The sequence below is a fragment of the Miniopterus schreibersii genome (assembly GCF_964146895.1).
Source record: "Miniopterus schreibersii genome assembly, chromosome: 8".
NCBI classification, from domain to species: domain Eukaryota; kingdom Metazoa; phylum Chordata; class Mammalia; order Chiroptera; family Miniopteridae; genus Miniopterus; species Miniopterus schreibersii.
Window position 1 is genome coordinate 18,829,765 of NC_138109.1, and position 18,296 is coordinate 18,848,060.

At 47.8% G+C, this 18,296-nt stretch overlaps 1 protein-coding gene across 1 annotated transcript in view; it reads right to left on the reverse strand.

Moving 5' to 3' along the window:
- Positions 1–18,296, reverse strand: part of CSMD2 (CUB and Sushi multiple domains 2) — a gene marked incomplete at its 5' end in the record, with an annotated part of 488,286 nt that overhangs the window by 126,853 nt on the left and 343,137 nt on the right. Inside the window, 4 exons of the mRNA XM_081146285.1 lie at positions 1,463–1,654; positions 3,397–3,553; positions 11,697–11,866; positions 17,392–17,580. Of these exons, the coding sequence (XP_081002411.1) occupies positions 1,463–1,654; positions 3,397–3,553; positions 11,697–11,866; positions 17,392–17,580 (708 nt within the window). The remainder of the gene's footprint in view (positions 1–1,462; positions 1,655–3,396; positions 3,554–11,696; positions 11,867–17,391; positions 17,581–18,296) is intronic.

An 18,296-nucleotide genomic window follows, 5' to 3' on the forward strand; every position in this document is an offset into this window, starting at 1 on the left:
TGGCCTGGGACCTGCCCTCCTCTCTTCCTAGGGCCTAGTGCAGAGCCTGGCACATGAGTGAAAGGAGGGAATAAAGACAGAGATGGGCATGACTGCAGACTGATTCAGCCTGAAACACAGAGGAAGACTCTAGAGGCCACGGAGAAGCCACTACCCTGGCCTGGCGGATGTAAAGTCCTCGCCTTGCCTTTGGACACTGCTGTCTAACAGTGTTGAAGCTCCTGTTAAAATGTACTGGTCTAGGGGAACAGAATATTGGCCGTTAACACTTCCTGCCATGCTGGTCTGCACTGCCTGCCAGCCCTCACACGTGCCCAGGGGGAAGGGCCCCCTCCCCACCCCACTATGCCTGCTGGTGAATTCTCACCCATCTTTCAAAGTCTCAACAGAGACATCACCTCCTATGCAAACCTTTCTCACGCCCTCCAACACTCTGCACATCGCTCTTTTTACAGAGCTTATCCTGTATTATTAACGATCTGTTTATGTGTCTGTTCTCGCTAGAGTATGGGCTCCCCCAGGGCAGGGAGGTGCTTTTTTCTTTATTTTTGTTTTTCTCTGCCTCCGCACACACTCAAAGGTACGGTGGCACCAATTCTGTCACACAGCTCTTGGTAGGCACTTAAATGCTTTCCCAGTGGGAGTTTTGTTCTTATGAGATTAGCCAGTGCCGCAGACACACTGAGGTTGTGGGACACGGGGACAGGGATGGAGAGGGGGGCAGGCCTGGTATTTGGGGGTGGGGAGCAGGACACAGCAGTGTGTGGGAATCCTGGTCAGCAGGGAGGGTAGTGTGCAGGGAGCTGGGCGGTGAAAGTGGAAAGGCCAGACAGACAGAATGATGCATTTTGTCAGCTTCACACTTCTACCTGGATCAGACTTCCCTTGTCCTGTGGCACACAGATAAAGCTTCCCGAGAGCCTCTGCTGACACTCTGGGAGCACTACAGCAGGGGTGGGGAACGTCAGGCTGGCGTGCCGTCTGGTCTGGCCCTGCCAAGGCAACTGCTGGTGGGACTTGAAATTCAATAAATCTAGGAGTTTTATAGCTAATTTTTAAGTTGATAATTTTGTATGGCTTGAGAATGATGTTATAAATATCCAAATGGCCCTTGGCAGAAAAAAGGTTCCCTACTGCTGCACTATGGGCTTCAGGAGATGCTAGTTCACTGTTCTAGTCTTTCCTAAGAGTGAGGTAGAAGATGGTTCATGACCTTACCCTTTCTTTCAACATCCCCTAGAAAAGGAAGCTCGAGCCCTTTTTTGCCAGTAGAGAAACAGAGGCCCAGCGTGACCCAGAGACTCATTTGAGTCTTGGTGTTGCAGGAACCCCTGGGACCTGGGCAAAAGCTCCACCTCCTCTTTTCTAATCCACTCTCCTCCCTCTTCTCTGACCCCAGCATTACGATTCTGAGGGCGTGACTTGCTAAATGTGTGACACTGGCAAGCAAGAGGCCTCTTACCGACACAGGTGGGGAGAGGCCGGTCCCAGGTCCTGCGCTCTCCGCTCAGGCACAGCAGCTCCTCGCTGCCCCGAAGGCTGTACCCAGGGTCACAGCCGAAGGACACAGAACTCCCTGCGAAATGGCCTCCGTCATGAACCTTGTAGCCGAACTGGGGGGTTCCTGGGTCCTCACATTTGATGAGTTCAAAACCTGGTGAGGCAAGAAAAGACAGGGTGAGCAAGACCCGTTGGGCAGAATCCACACTCCTTCAGGGCCCGTTTCCTTGAGGGAGCCACGGGCATGCGTCTCCAGGCTCTGATGGGTTCTGCTCAGGGCCGTCGTGTTGCTGTGCTCAGGTGAGGGTGTATTACGGGGTACTCGTTCCCCCGATGCTATATGGAAATGGTCTTCGTTATTTCTCCCAGGATAGCTCTGCATTGTTTTCAGGCACAGGGTTTGAACTTCCCATTTCTTTTGTTTGCCCCCATAGCATGCTGCTAGTGGGAGCTGTTCTTTCAACTGTGTTCACGGAGACCTTCTGATGGGATAGTGTAATGTGGAAAAGTCACTTTAACTGTACGTTTCAAACCTCAATTATGTCCTGCTTACATGCGCTCTATAGAAAAGGCCGGCGAAGGAGACCTTCGCAGAGCTCCTATGATGCGGTGCCTCCCGCGCTGTCTCTCATTTGTTATTAACAGGAGTCTTACAGGAAGGTATAATTATGTGCATTTTACAACTGAGAACATCGACTTAGGAAGGTTAAATACATTGTTCCAAAGTCATGCAATCTCGGATGACAGAAGTGGAACTCGAAGATGACTCTACTTAACCCTCTCCCACTGATCCACCCGCTGTGACAGGCCTGACCCCTCCGCCAGCCGGCCAAGAGCCCAGGGAGACGGAGCTTGAGTGGAGTCACTGGATGTGTTTTCTCTAACAGACTTATTGAGAAATAATTCACACGCTAAACATCCACCCTCTAAAGTGTACAATCGAGTATCTTCAGCACTTCAGAGAGCTGTGCGCCGGTCGAGACAATCGACAGCAGGGCATTCCCATCACCTCAAAGAGAAGCCCATCCACACGCCATCCACACTCCCCTCAACCCTCAGCCCCGGGCAGCCCTGGTTTTCTTTCTGTCTCGGTGGCTTCGCCCGCTCTGGACAGTTCCTGTAAATGGATCGTGTAACGCGTGGCCTTTGGTGACCGGCTACTTTACCGAGCACCGCGCTCTCGTGGTCCACCGTGTTGAAGCAGGAGCCTGCACTTCAGCCTCTGTAGCAGCCACACAGGCCCCAACACATGCTATTTATTCACTCACAGGCGGGTGGGTACTCACGGGATTTAAAATAGTCTCTAAAAGCGCATTTCTTTGTATCTACTGGGCAAGTAGAAGCTCAAATAAATGAATAAAATGGCAGGAAAACCAAAGCACAGGGATGCGACCCCCAAGGACTCCAGGTATGCCTACAAACCTGGGTGCTTTCCATTTTCAAAATCCCAGGAGAAGAAAGTTAAAATCATGAAAAAAGAGGGAAAGAATCAAGACTCAGCTCTTTAGGGAGTGGTAAAAACAAATGCAATTATACATTAGTGTTGGCACCTTTTTACGCTGGGCTGTTGCTGAATATTATTTTATAAATGCCGTGAGTAGCAAAGGCTATCTCTGGCAGCTTTAATTAAAAGGCTCATTGTTTATTATTTTTAAAGTATTAGTGACTAAAAGGTATGCTCTCAACTCAGTTGACCACCAGTTTAAAGCATAGAGCTGTGGTTTAAAAAGTGGCAGCTTTTCCAAATCCCAGGTCCAATGTCTTAAGAGGAAACAAGCAACTAAGCAGGTGCCAGTTAGAGCAAACCAAACCTCGTCATAAATGAGGACCCAGAGTCCCACCTCCCCACCAAGGGAAGCCCGACTTATTGTCCACTCAGATGCAGGAAAGACTTACTGGAAAACTGCAGCTCAAAGCCCTTGCTGGTGTTCTCAGCATCGGTGATGAAATCAAGCCACAGGCTGCTGGATGTGCTGTTCAAAGTCACCCCCATCATCTCTGAGCGGCTGAACATCCCCAGCAAACGGGCTGAGTTGTTGTTGCCATCATAGACCTGGACACAGGGGAGACCCCAACCCAGCATCATCAGCATGACCTTATTTTGAACAACAGCCTCTCGCCCCACAGCCCACATCCCCGGAGTTCAACAGCGATAACAACTGTTAGGGGCAGTGAGTCACGAGGTGCAAGGGAGATGGCAGAGCGGAGCCAGCAACTGAGCGAGTTACGGGCCCCTCTCGACTCTGCTTGGTGTCAGTTCTGAGCCCAGCCCATCTCAGTGTGGATCCCGTCCCTAGGAACTGACTGCTGTTCTAACCTTTCCAGTAAGATCTGCTCTTGTCCCCTCAACCCCCACATGGCACCAGCTTAATCTTCAGCAGCCTGGGGAGGCCAGGTTGGGGCTGGCTGACTGCCTAAGCCATCTGTTTCTGCAGACAGGCACGCCGAAAGCATGTGGCATCTCTGCATCGCTAGACGCTGATCCTGTCCTTTCAGGAGATGAGACACCTGTCCTCCTGCCGGGCCCCACCCCGCTGTGGCAGTGGCCTCAGTCTTGACCACTTCGCTGGACATGGCCCTGGGATCCAGGCAGGATGGTGCTGAGATGACCAGTGTGTCATGGTGCCTTTCCCGTTCCCAAGCTCAGCCTCTGCTCCTTCTCTCCTAAAATAAGGGCTCCGGCGAGGGCCTGCTGGGCTTGCCAGGGGTGGAATTGCGCAGGCAGCTGGCTTCCCTGACTCCCATCTGTCCCCTGAACTTCTGAGCACCAGCAAAGTCAACAATCATCAGAATAATGAACTGGCTTCCCAGGTTGCGAGGTTGCTGCTCCTTTCCAGATAATTGTACAAATAACAACAGAAGTTGTGATTGAGTGAGGGACCCCCTGGTGCCTTGGTAAATATCAAAGATGGGATCTATGGGTGGGCGATGAATATTTGTGCATGGCACAGGATGTGGTGCCAGCTGCCAGCAAATTGGAACAATATTTCCATTCTACTATTTATGAGGCAAAGCTTTCTAAAGGAAGCCATCCTTCAAGCTAACAGTGCTGTATGTTAGAGATTTGTTTAGGCCCCCGGGAGCCTCACGTCTGCTTCCAGATCCTATGTGCAATGGCTTCATATCACTGATAGATGGAGAGAATTCCGGGTTCCAACATTCACACAGATGGCCCCCGTGCAAAGGGCTTAGCCCACTGCTGCAGCCCAATTGTTATACAAGTGTTTTTACCCATTAAAACTTATATTGGAATGAACTGATCAGGCATTCATCGTCAGTATTTGCTAACATCACAATAAGAGAGGCAACCAGGTATTATGCACTTGATGGAAGATGCACCACGACCTATGGAGTCATTTTGCTGGAAAAAAATTTTTTTGAATCAGATCAAGCCACTGGGTTCAATTTCTAACTTGCAGGAAATATGGAAGACACAGGAACACATGAAATGATACTCTGGGAATGGGGTCAGCAGATCCAGAACATGAAAAATTCCACTGGACAAAATGATCCGACTTCCTTGACAAGTGAATTACAAGTGAGGGGGTAAAAAGAGATACAGAAACCTATAGATTAAAAAAAACACACGAGGTAACTAATCAAATGTGTGCACTTTATCTGGATCCTGATTCAAAAACACTGTACATTTAAAAAATATGATGACATTTATGAGATCCTTAGAAACTTGAACACTTACCAGATATATGGTGGTAGTAAGAAATTGTTTTTAATTAATAAAACTATAATGGGAACAGGACTTTTTCCTGATTTTCAAAGCATAATTCATCCCAATTCATTAAGAACAAAAATGTTCTTACTAAGTGTCATTATGATAAAATACTCATTGCAGAAAACTTATAAAACAGAAAAGCCCCAAGGAAAAAAAAGCAGCTTTCAGCGCTCATAACATTTTGGTGACTGTCTTTCTAGGCTTTGTTCTATGCTTTATCTTTCCTTATGCTTATTTTAAAATAAATACAAGATCAAACTATAGATGCTATATGGTAGCTGCTCTTTCACTTAATATAATGTACATATCTTTCAAATCATTAAATATTTTTTAATGGTATTTAAATAGTTGCAGATATTTCCCAAGCCCCAATATAATTATTCACACACCACTGTGCAGAATGTGTGCCCTGGCACATAAGAGGAATTCAAGAAATGTATGATAAATAAATAAACCAATGTTTTCTTCTAGTACTTTTGTCCTTAAATCCACCTGGATTTATTTTGGCATATGATATAGGAGTCCACCTTTTTTCCCCTGTTTGATTAGCCATGTAACCAAACCCTGCTTGTAAAATTCACCCACCACCCATTCTAAACCTACCATTATCACATGCATAGTTATATGAACTTGGTTTTGTCTGTCAACTTTCTAGTCTACTGCATTAATCTATTTGTCTATTCCTGTGCATGACCCATACTGTTTTAATTACTGTGGCTTTATAGTATAAACATTCAGTAGGGCACCAAGTGCTCCCTCATTTGCTCTTCTTTTACCTTAAAAAAATATTCTCCCATATTTATTCTTCTAGATACACTCAAAAAGAATTTTCTCAAATTAAAAACAACAAAGCCCTCCCCACAAGAGAAAACAACAACAACTTGTGTAATTCTGACTAACAATAAATGTATGAATTAAGAAAAAAAAAAGCATTTATACAGTATTAAATTTCCCTAGCCACGTACACAGTATCTGGCTCCATTTAATCAAGTTTTCTTTTATATCTCTCTGTAAAATTCTCTATTTATTCCTGGATATTTTTATATTTTTGATTGCTATTGGGAACTGGGTGTCTGTATACATTTATATCCTAACAGAATATTGCTTGTATATAAGAAGATTGCTTCGATGGTCTGGTTCATTATTACATACAGGTGATGGGAGCGTCCCCTTGAGAAATCCAGAAGAATCTATGCACACCTGCTATATCTCACCTTCTTCTTTCCCCTCCCATCAGATGTTTTTATTTTTCAGCTCTCTTGACGTGACAAATAAACACTGTATATAATTAAGGTATGCAACTTGATGTTTTGATATACATGTACCATTACATCTGACAGTTCGGCAAGATGGGTGGCTTGAAAATAAATACGCTAAATGGATAGCTTTTCACACACAGTGACAGACAATGCAGCCACTGCTGCTGCGCTCGTGGACTGGAGTTTCTCCAGGACACACACCTAGAACAGAGAGGCTGGTTGCAGGGAAGGCACGTCTCCAGCTTGGTTAGATGTTGTCGGATCGCTTTCCCAAGAGTAATACCAGTTTCATCTCAGTAACAATGATGGTTTTCACCACTTTAGAGCCTCGCCAACACTTAGTACTTTCTGGCATTTTACTTTTTCCCAATTTGACGGGTGTGAAATGGTACCTTGTTTTAATTTGTATGTCCCTGATTATCACTGAGGTTGAGCATCTTGCCATAAGTTTATCAGCAACTGTACTCTGCTCTTCTGTGAATGGCCTGTTCATACCTTTTGTTCATCCACGAACATGAAACCTCACTACATTTATTTTAATGTCCTTCAAAATAAGCTTTTATTTTCTCAGTAAAGATTATGCACATTTTTGGTTAGGCTTATTTCGAGGTGTCTTATTAGTTTTGTTTCTTTTATGAATGAGATCTTCCCCGCCCGCCCCCCCGACTATGTTTGAACTGGTTGTAGAAACACCAAATTATCTCATTGGTTCTGATAGTTTATCAGTTGACTCTTTTGTATTTTCCAAATAAGAGACATTTTATATATTCCTTTCAAATTTTTATAGCTTCTTTGTTCTTTTTTTCTTCTTTTTGGGGTGGTGGTGGTATAATTACAGTGGCTTGGAGAGGCACTATAATGCTGAATACTACTGGCGATAGGAGAAGTACTAGTCTTAGTCCTGCCTTAACTGGGTATCTTTAGGAAGCTTTGTCATTAAGAATAATGTTTGCTGGAGGTGCAGAAACTTTTTAACAGATGAAGAAAGTTCTGCCCATGGTGGTATGAGATATTTTTTAAAATCATGGATGACATATAATTTCATTACCTGACATTTTGGGGGCATTGATTGGCAGCATCATGTATTTTCCCCTTCTGTTTATAGGATATTAGGTTGAACCACATGCATGAAATTGCCAATATTCAATCCGTTCTGACCTACAAAAATGGCAATTTCATAGGGTTTGTCCAATAAATAACATCATGAGCTTTCCTAATGACACATCCTCACATTCCTGGAATCAATCCCTCTTAGCCAGTTTTGTCTTAATACCCAGGCAGATTCAATATATTGCATTTAGGAGTTTTAGACCTCTGGTCAAGGTGAGGCTGGCCTAATGGTTTCTGTTCTTACGCTGCCCTTATCCAGCTTGATGCCAGTGTTTCCCCTTGTTCCTCATTTAAATAAAATGAGTTGGGAGGTGGATCCCGATGTTTTCCTTTTCTGAGAGAGTTTGGTTATTTCAGGGGCTAATTGCTCCTTGAAGTTGTCAGCTGCAAAATGGTCTAGGCCCGGGGCCTTTGAGGAAGATAAGGGGGAATTCCGATTTATTGGTTTATTCATATTTTTTCTTGATGTTAGTACTTTTATCTGTAAAAAATTCCATTTCATCTAAGCTTTCAGATAGCTTGGCCTATAGCTGTCCCCAAATATTTTCTTATTATTTTCATAAGCTCTACTATATCTATGACTCTGTTCCTTCTTCCATCCTTAATATTGTCTATTTGTGACTTCTTCGTTCCTTGATCCGTCCTGCCAGGTTGTCTATTGCGTTAAAGTTTTCAGAGAAACAGGTGGTTTTGTTGATAACTGCTTTTTTTTTACTTTTTAGTCACTTCACCTTTATCTTTAAAAGCACTTTTCTCCTGTTTTCTTTCGATTTATTCTGTTACACTATTCAAGCTGCCTAAACCCTGACTTATTTTTAACCAGGTGATATGCCAGAGAGTGAGAGAGGTCTATTAAAATCTCCCGTGGTGACTGTAACTTTATTAAAATTTTCTACATTTCTGCAGTTTTAGTTAATTTATTCACGCTATGTTATTTGGCACATAAAGTTTTACTGTGGATTGGCTGTACATTGTATTAATATAAAAGAATCTTCCTTTTCATTTCCTTATGAGATGTGGAAGAGTCCCTCTAATTTATCTTATAATAAACTAATTTCATTTTTCTGCGGTTCGCCGTCTTCCGTTCATTGCCTCCGCTCCACTTTTAATTGGGAGATCATGTTTTTCATCTCCATTCAATCTTTCCTCATCTCAGATTGCTCTGTTTTCATTATTGCCTGTTTTTGTGCCATCAATATAATATTCCCTCAAATCTTGTTAAGAATACAAATTAGGAGCTGTAAAGTTTTGTTTTCTCCTTTGTTGCTTAGAGGGGCAATTAGCTCTGGCTGCTCAGACAGGTCCCCTCCTCCGGCCCCCTGAACGTTCACACACACCCGGTGATTTTCCTGCCGGGCGCCGCTGCAGAGGGGGGCCGGGGTGCAGCAGTCTGGGGGTGAGCAGGAGAGTTGGCCTCGCGTGTGTGCCTGAGTGTGTGTGTGTGTGTGAGACACAGGGAGGGGGGGGAGAGAGCGATGCCGTGGCAGCCTCCTCTCTAATGAGCCTGACCGCTCTCCTGAGGTACCAGCGCGGCACTGCTCTGCTGTATCTGGCTTGTCAACAAAAGACAAATGACAAACGCCGAACAAAACAGATCCAGAGACATGGAAGCACGGACAGACTAACGGAGCGCAGAGCGAAGGGGGCAGGGAGAGGGTAACCTAAGGACTGAGACGCGTATATGCAGAGCCCAGGGACACAGACAGCGCGGTGGAAGCTGGGGTGGCGAGAGCCAGTGGGGGGGGGGGGGCATCTGTGATACTCTCAACGATAAAAATAAATTAAAAGAAAAGACAAATGAAATGCAGAATGTCACGCTGAGAGGGAATTGGCTCTGTACCGTCTCTCAGACCTAGTGAACTTCCAGAGGAGCTGGTGGGACTGACATCCAGTCCCTGCCCACAGTCCTGTGGTGTCCTCTAAGCCAGGGGGCCCCTGCCCACAGTCGTGGTGTGTCTCCTAAGCTAGGGGGCCTTCGACGCGTTTTTCCTTGCGGTTCCTCACCCTAGTCCACGGGCGGATTGCACGCCGCTTGTGTGAACCGGCGTGTGACCGGGCCCTGTCTCGGTGCGGGCCCGTTTCTGGGACTCCACTCGCCGGGAACTCCTTTAAGTTGCGTGTGAAGGCCCCCTGCCTAACTGCCGGCGCTGGGCCCGCACCGCCGCGTTTTCATGTCGCTGCAGCCGCTTCAGCGCAGCTGTACACCTGCCTCGCTGGCTCAGGCGCCCAGCGTCGTCCCGCACGACTGCATTTAGAGGGCCTTCCTGTCTGGCCGATGTCAGGGGCCAAAACAAAAGAAATCTGGCGGTGCTAGGAGACAGCTAGAGTGTGTGTGGGGGCAAGGTTTATGGCATTTATAGTTTTCAAAAGTAAGGAACAGATCAGGGGTCACAAATGCAAGAAAACAGTCATTTCATGGGTGAGAAACAGACTATGTAGACACTTTGGAGGGTTGGTCAGAAACACCAAGTACTGCATCTTGGGCAGCACACAGGTGGGAGGAGGTGTCAGGTCTCCTTGGTCAGGAATTCAGGGCTGCATTGGGGCTTCTTTGGAGGGACAGGCAAGACCTCGGGGCTAGGAACAAGCCGGTGTTCTGGTAGATGGGCCAATGACATCAAGGCAAAGGCAAGATGCTCTTGGAGGTGACTGGTGCTCTGGGCTCCTTCTGCACACATTTGTGCCGAGGTCCCAGAGTGACAGGTTCAAACAGAAGTCCTGCTCCAGCTCATGGTGCTGCTGGGCGGCTCAGAATCCTATTTGGGAAACTAGAACTAAGAGTTTCTTTTACTTCCAGAACAGTTCTGTACCTACTCATGTCCCAGGTTCTCCTGAGGTGCTCAGATGTTGAAAAGCTTCAGAAGCCAAAGATAGGACCCCAGTCCCCACTGGGCCACTTTGCCACAATCTGTTCTATTTCAGGCATACCCAGTCCCAAAGGATCAGCTTCTGGGTACATCCACTTGGGTTCAAGGATAATTACGTAAAAGTGAGAAACACCTTCCAAGCACACACACACATACCCCCTCCTCCTCCAGAGGGTGGGTCAGGAGTATCATCTGTGCATGAAAAGAACAGTACACTCCTCACAGCTAGTTAGAATCCTAAGGGATGGGCACTATTTCATGGTTTCTCTTTGGATTTTCCAGAGTAGTAACCTCTCGGTGCTTCTGATGTCAGGCCTTCTCTGGCTACAGGGAATAAAACCGTATTAGAATGAGCAAAAAAAATGTATTGCCCTAGGATGAAAATGGAGACTCTGTGAGATTTTTCTAATAACCCACTTTAATTAAGGCAGTTCTTTGATAAATTCTCCAGTCAACTCTTTGATTACACACACCCACACACCACACATTATTGGAGATACGTTCTTAATCACACATACAGACACACAAATACAAGCCATGCATATGCTCAGAGTCTTAACAATTTCATCTCTATGACCCAAGTCCTATCATTTCTTTCTTTTACATGTATCTTAAATCTATTTCCTTTAACCCCACTGCCATCATCATGACACACCAAAGCTACTGAAATAGCCTACTCGTGAACCAAACATATACTCAAAGCATACACAAGTGCATGTATACACACACACACACAAATACACTGGGACAAGTATGCACAGACACAGATCCCTCAAACCCAATAAATACATAGACACAGATTCACACGCATGTGGAAACATATGCATAAATGTATTTATATCCACTAACATCTCTACTCTAGTGCACACACATACACATATTCTACGAGCGCTTCATTATCTGGGTTGATGGTCAGAGTTCACAGAGGAAAACACGACCCATTGGCACCTCCAACTGAGTTTATCAATATTCTTGCTACGCGGTCAGCCATAAGCGATCACATGTGCCCTCGAGAGCAGTCAGCTGCTGAGCAAACCGTAAAGGCACGCTCTGGGGTACTCATATCCCCCTTCTCTTTTGCCTCTCACTTTCTCCCAGGTGAGGGAGGATAATATCTTGGCACTCAGGAGGGAAGAAAAGTTTGGATCATTCACACAGAAATAGGTGAGTGTTGACCACACTTTTGCGTACGGTGTATAACATACATGCTCGGAAACCTATCAGGGTTACCTTGAGGACATCCCCTTCAGAGAGCTCAAATGCCCGGGCTTTAAGCTGAATGCCCTTCCCCGGCTGTGTCTGGATGGAGTAGATGCATTCGTGGTTGTTATTGTAGCTCGCAGGAAAGTTGGGGGAGAGCAGCGTGCCCTGCGTGCCCGTGACTGAATTCCCACACTCGGCTGCAAAGAGAATCACAATAATCACAGATTAACTCCCATCGGCGACATCCCCCAAACAACTCACAGCGCCGGAGAACCTTACAAAGACGACAAGCTGTTTGCCTCTCTGCCTGCCAAAACGCCTATTTATCTGTCCATTTGCGTGCTTATCAAGGCTTTTTCCTTTTAACACCTGCCCACCTACAATCCTGCTTGGCTTCTCTTTCTCTCCCATTCTGTTTGTCTGTCTCTGCACCAAGCCCGCCGAATACCCTTTGCTTCCACAGCGTAGGGAAGCAGCCGCCCCACACCTGGCCAAGTATCATAGCAACAGGAGGGCCAGGAGGGTGGTGGCAGCCAAGTGAGGAGAGATGAGGCCTTTCTGTACTGGAGGGGAACTGAGAGAGAGAGGACACGATCGGATACGACTGCCAGCGTCTCCTGAGCTTCCCAAGGATCATTTCGGTGATTAGCCACCACAAGCAACCCCACAAGGTAGGCACCATGAGCATCCCTGTTTAAAAGATCAAGAACCTGGTGCTTTGCAATTTAGATCTACTCTCTGGATTCATGGAGAGGCGGGGGCTGAGGGCTCAACCCTGTTGGTTCTGGAATTTAGGGCCCCTGAGGCTCTGGGGAAAGTTGCAGCACTGACCCACTGGAACAGTTTCTTTCAAAGGGCTAATGAGTTCACACCCTCTTCTCAAAAACCTGTCTCTTCTCCTCCAGAATCAGTCATTATTTCCGCATTGTTCCCATAACTTTCTTTATAGCAGTTATTACATTTTACTTGACTTATTTCTATCTCCTCCACCGCACTGAGGATCTTTCAGGGCTGGGTCATAGCGCTAGATCACCAGTGCCCACTCAGTGCCTGGGCAGGGTGGCCATCAGCGGACAAAAGGGAAAGGGGAGGTAGCTGGAGAACCCTGCAGCCAGCTTCCCAGGGGCTTTAATAATTGTGAAGTCTCTCCCTGTTCTTCCCCCACCACAGCATCTACCATACTGCACCCTGGTTGCTTATTACTGGTCTAGATCCCCCACCCAGACTGCAAGTTACTTGAGCGCCAGGGTCATGCTCAATGAATCCATGATTTTCTAAGGCTCAGCCCAGATCATCTATAAAATAAATATTTGCCAAATGAATGAATGAAGGAATATGGAGTACACAGACCTCAGAAGATGTACAGTCCTAAAAATAATTAGGTTCGGAGGGATATTAAAATATGACTCCAGATGGCAGGTCTGTTTCTTGTCTGGACATATGGATAATTTGGAGAATTTGTTGAATCGTTGAAGCTGGTATAGCAAGTAAGCCGGCTTCCTCTGAATCACCCCCTGGTGTCCCTTTCCTAGGCATAATCCTTGGCAGGAAGCACCCTGAGGTCAACCAATGGGCTACTGATTTGACCATATATTCAATGGAATATGACTCTAAGCCTGGAGCTCTAGGCCAAGGCAATGGAGATGGAGCATGTGATGCAGGAACATTCAGAGCTAGCCTCTCCCAGGCTTAGTTACACCCTGTATGTTCTCTGGTCCTGAAGGCTGCTTCTTAAACCCTTGAAGACAGTGACCATGTCCCACCATGAAGTCCCAACTTTTCCAATGGGCCCTTCCCCCTGGGCTCTTTCCAGTTCAGGACCAGCTTCAGTCTCCTAAGACTTTACGTAAGTCATTACTGTGGACTGAATGTTTTTGTTTCACCCCAGATCCATATGTTGAAGCCCTAATCCCCAGTGTTTGACCGTTGAGAGGTAATTAGGTTTAGATGAGGTCTTGATGGTAGGGCCCTCAGGATGGGATAAATGTCCTCAGAGGCAGAGGGAGAGTCCAGCGCCATGTGAGGATACAACAAGAAGGCTGCCATCTGCAGACCCAGAAGCAGGCTCTCACCAGGCACTGGATATGCCAGCACCTTGACCTTGGACTTTCCAGCCTCCAGAACTGTGAGAAATAAATGCTTTTTTAAGCTATCCAATCTACAGTATTTTCTTAGAATAGCCCAAACACACTGAGACAGCCATTGTGTGTGTGGGAGGAGAAATCTAGCTTCCCAGTACACTAAATTCAGCAACTGGACCAAATGTGCATGATGACTGTGTGAGCTGGGGCATAAAACTAGGTGGACAGAGGTGGACAGGTACCCTGGGGACTGCTGACAATGAAGGTAGATATGCTTTAGAGTATGTAAATGTTCTGGGTGCCTTCAGATGTTGGTGGGGATTTGGGGAGGGAGTGATGAGGGCTATGCACATTCAGACATTTATCACTGAGTCACATCCCATGGGTGGCTCTCCATCACCTCTGGGGACACAACCCAGTTACCTCCATCTAGGGGGAGGCATGTGGTACAGTGAGGTTAGCATGGAGTTTGGAGGCAGACAGACAACTTATATCAACTCTCTAAACTTCAGCCTTTTCATCTGCCTTCATCTGAATAATAATAATAATTAATAATACCATTCTCATAAGACTACTAGAAAATAAATGCATGAGATTTGATGACAAAGCAGGTGAGCATGTGGGGAGTGGTTAGCACATAGTAGGCCCTCAACAAGTGTTATTCCTTTTCTTTCCTCATTGATCCCAAGTGAATCTATGCAGCTTACCTGCTTCCACTGGAGGCCTGACTGCCCGAGCTCTGGGACAGGCTGAAACCCCAAGACATTTCTTGGGAAGCAGGTGTTAGCTGCCTGACGTTCACAGCGCCCTCCCTGTTTCCGATGCCTCTTGCCTTCCATCTAGTTCCTAAAAGTTGGCTTCCCTTAAACATGGGCTTTGGCAAATTACTGGATCCCCTTCCGGCCCCTGGTTTCCAGCACAATAGCTATAGGCCCATCTCTGCCAGCAAAACCCTCTCCTCCTCTCCACATGCCCAACACCTTTATAAGGAGGGAAACAGAGTTGAGAGCTTTAGATAGGGCCAGCCACCAGGGCCTGATCCCCTTCCAGGGCCTTGCCCTGGGCACCAGGGAGGGACATGGCATGTGCTTCTGGGAGTTTCCAAAGTAACAGGGGAGGTGATTGTGCAGATGCATTGAGAAGCCAAACACGAGCATAAGTGGAAACATGTAAATAAATGTTCTAGAGAAACAAACAGTCACATGCCTGGGAAGTGCTGCTGCTGGTTCAGGCATCCGTGACTCCTGTTGGCCTGTCAGAAGAGGGCTTGCTGAGGGCGGGGGCTGTGTCTTATCCATCAGCCTGTGGCTCATGAGGCAGGGGGTTAGGTCTTCTCAATCACAAGGGGGCTCCCAGGGACAGGGCCATGCTCTCTGCGGCAGACTGGGGCCTCTGGGGTCCGGACTGTCGCTTCCACATCAAGCTCAGGGGTCCCCGAGGTCGGGGCTGTGTCACCCCATTACACCATGAATTAGAGCTCAGGGCTGCTCATTTCTTTCTCAGCTGGGGATGTTCCTGGAACTCTGTGTGGCTAAGTCATTCAATTTATACCCACAGTGCACGTGGCGGCTAGGAGCCTCCCCCAGCAGGCATTCCCCTGAGACCTCCAGCCTGAGGTTCTGCGGCAGAGCTGGTGGTTCTAAGAGGTGATTGTAATTGCTGGGTATTAGTAATACCATGTGAAACAAGAAAAATACAATAATGAAAATACTGTGTCATGAACAAACAGTAATTGGAATAATAAGTTAAAGAATGAGTTTATGCAATGAGATCAAGGGCAAAGGCTTAAAGGAGTGTGCGCATTTGTGGTCCTGGATAATCCCATTCAAGCAAAACTCTCCCAGAACCACTTAGCTGAGAATATTTTCCCAGAGAAAAAAAGAGCTGCTAACAGCCAGATACAAACAGAACCTGCACAGGGGGACACGTGTGTGTCTGACTATCTGCCCGGGTTGGGGTGGGCAGATGCTCTGAGGGATGGCAGGAGAAAGGATAAACTCTGGGATTATTTAATTGGTCAAAAATAAAATTCTGCATCTGTTTGTATTACTGTTTCCTTTCTGAGATTATAAAAGGTTATTGGATATTGGTTATCAATAAGTAATGATAAAAAGGGTTATTGGTGAAATGATGATAATGATAGGGCACCTCGTGGCTTATGCAAATGATGTCATCTAATCTGGAATAAAGCCGGTGAGTTGGATACTGCTATCTCCAGCTGGGGCTGAGGCTTGGTGGCCTCTCCAAGACCTGATAGCTGCTGAGAGGCAGAGCAGAGACTTGACCTTGAGCCTGAGCAGCCTGAGCCCAGCCCGTCTTGCCAGTCTTTTCACAGCTGTCTTCTGCAGAGCCCCAGGGCTCCATGGAGCTGTCTCTGGCAAGGCTGACCTCCTGGGCCCTTAAGACAATGACTGCGTTCTAGTCAGTGCAGTGTCGCTTTTATTTGTTTGACGTATTGGGGTTTTACGTACTATTTCACTCTAAGCACGAGTTCCATAGCTGATAGCCAGTGTGGTAAGCACTCCACTAACCGTGCCTGTGTGCCACCCAGCCCCGCGCTGTGAGTATTGAGCAAGCAGAGCCATCAACCTTATAAATGACGGACAGTCAGCAACTGTCCCTGGGATCACCCTGTTTCCCCACAACCTCCAGGCCCGGAGCTCTGGCAGGGAGGAGGGCAGGGCCTTGGGTCAGACTCCTGGTTCCGACTCTCTACTCTCATCATCTACTGTTCTCCCTGCTGCTTGCTCCAGACTGGCCTCTGAGCTGTCCCCTCAAGGCTCAGGGCCTTGCCGCCCTGTTCTGTCTTCTCCCAGATAGCTGAGTGATTAGCTTCCTGAATCCCCTTCGATCTTCTAAAATGTCAGCTCATCAGGGAGGCCTCTGCTGACCACTCTTTTAAAAAGAACCACCTCCAGCACTTCCTAAGCTGACTTAACTTCTCTATAATCCTCAGAGCTGCCCGACGTACTACATAACTATGGGGTTATAGCTTATCTCCCCCACCAGGATGCGAGACCGTGAATGGAGAGGCTGCCTCTGTTTTGCTCACCTCTGCATTCCCAGCACCTAGAAGCCTGCCTGACATGCGTGGGTGGTCTGTAAATGAACCCAACTCTCGTCTCCTCTCTCCTCGCCAGCTGAATGGATGAAGTCTTTCTAGGGATTCTCAAAAGCAAGCACCTGCCTCAGACTAGTACAAGCACCCTCTACTCCACCAGACTGGCCTCTCCATGGGCAAAGGTCATAGCTCCTTCCTGTAGCCCGCCCCCCACCAGTGCTCTACCCAGGTTTCTCTGCTAGAGGCATCCTAGGCCTTGGGGATGTGCTAGGGGTGGGAGGCAGGGTACGGAAGCCAATTTCATTTGAGTGCCTTTTATGGGTCCACTTTACAAAGGGCAGGTAGGACTGCGGAACAGCCCACGAAGCAGGTGTTTCCAGCCCCATCCAGAGAGGGAGGCTGGAGCAGGAGGAGGTTAGGCCACCCCAGTCCCACTGCAGGTAACTGTGCTAAGGCAGGCGGTCCTCCAACCCAGGCCTGCTGGGCCCCCGGCCCGTGTGCGTTCCACCACCTCACGCCAATTGACTAAGGCTGGGCCCACCCCATTAGTGAAGCAAAATGAAAGCACGTGACCACCTACCAACACACCTTGGCAGAGGCGAGCTCCACAGGCGCCGTCTGCCCCCCAGGCACGTGATGCGGGCTGTGCCCTCCAGACGGTACCCGGGGAAGCAGGAGAAGGTCAAGGTGTCGCCTACACCAAACTGTAAGCCCTTCCGGATGCTGTAGGCGGGGACCTCGGGCTCCTCGCAGGGCTCCAAGTCGTACTCTGGAAGGGCAGCAGGAGAGCGGGGCTCAGAGACAGAAGACGAAAACGCCAGGCAGAGAAGATACAGAGATAAAGACAGATGGAGGCACAGAGCATGCACACACCGATCCGCAAAGGGCAAAGGGCAAAGAGGAGAGAGCCTGAGAGAAATAGAGGAGCAGGCCACGCGCCCTGTGCTCTGGGCGGCCCTGATGTCCCCCTGCCCTGAACAGGGGGTGGGAAGGGCACAGCGCTCTGGACACATGCTTCCCGGGAGTGTTTCTCAGGTGCCTCATGACTTGACCCTTCCCTCCTCTGCCCCTTCATCTCCTCATTAACTCCACGCTGCAGGGCTCGCAGACTCTCCTGCCTCTTTCCCCGAGGCACTGACCCAGATCGATCCAATCAGCCTGGTTCTAGAGGGTCAGAACGTATGACAGGCCAAGGCAAAGCTCCACACGGAGAAGAATCCAAATGCTCCACTCAACACTCTCAGTGATGCTGCCACTGAGGCAGATGACAAGTGTGACCAGGTGGCACTGATGGGCCAGCGACCTGCTGGGTACCGCTAGCAACAGCAGAGATGTGACCATCCCTCGTTCCCAAGGGCATCTCCCTCTGGACACAGCTCTCAGAGGCTCTGTGTGCTGAGAAGGGGGGTCTGTCCCAGAGGGGTGAGGCACAGCGGCCGCATAGGTCTCATTGGGAGGCGGGCCCAGGCACTTGGCAGGTGGCTT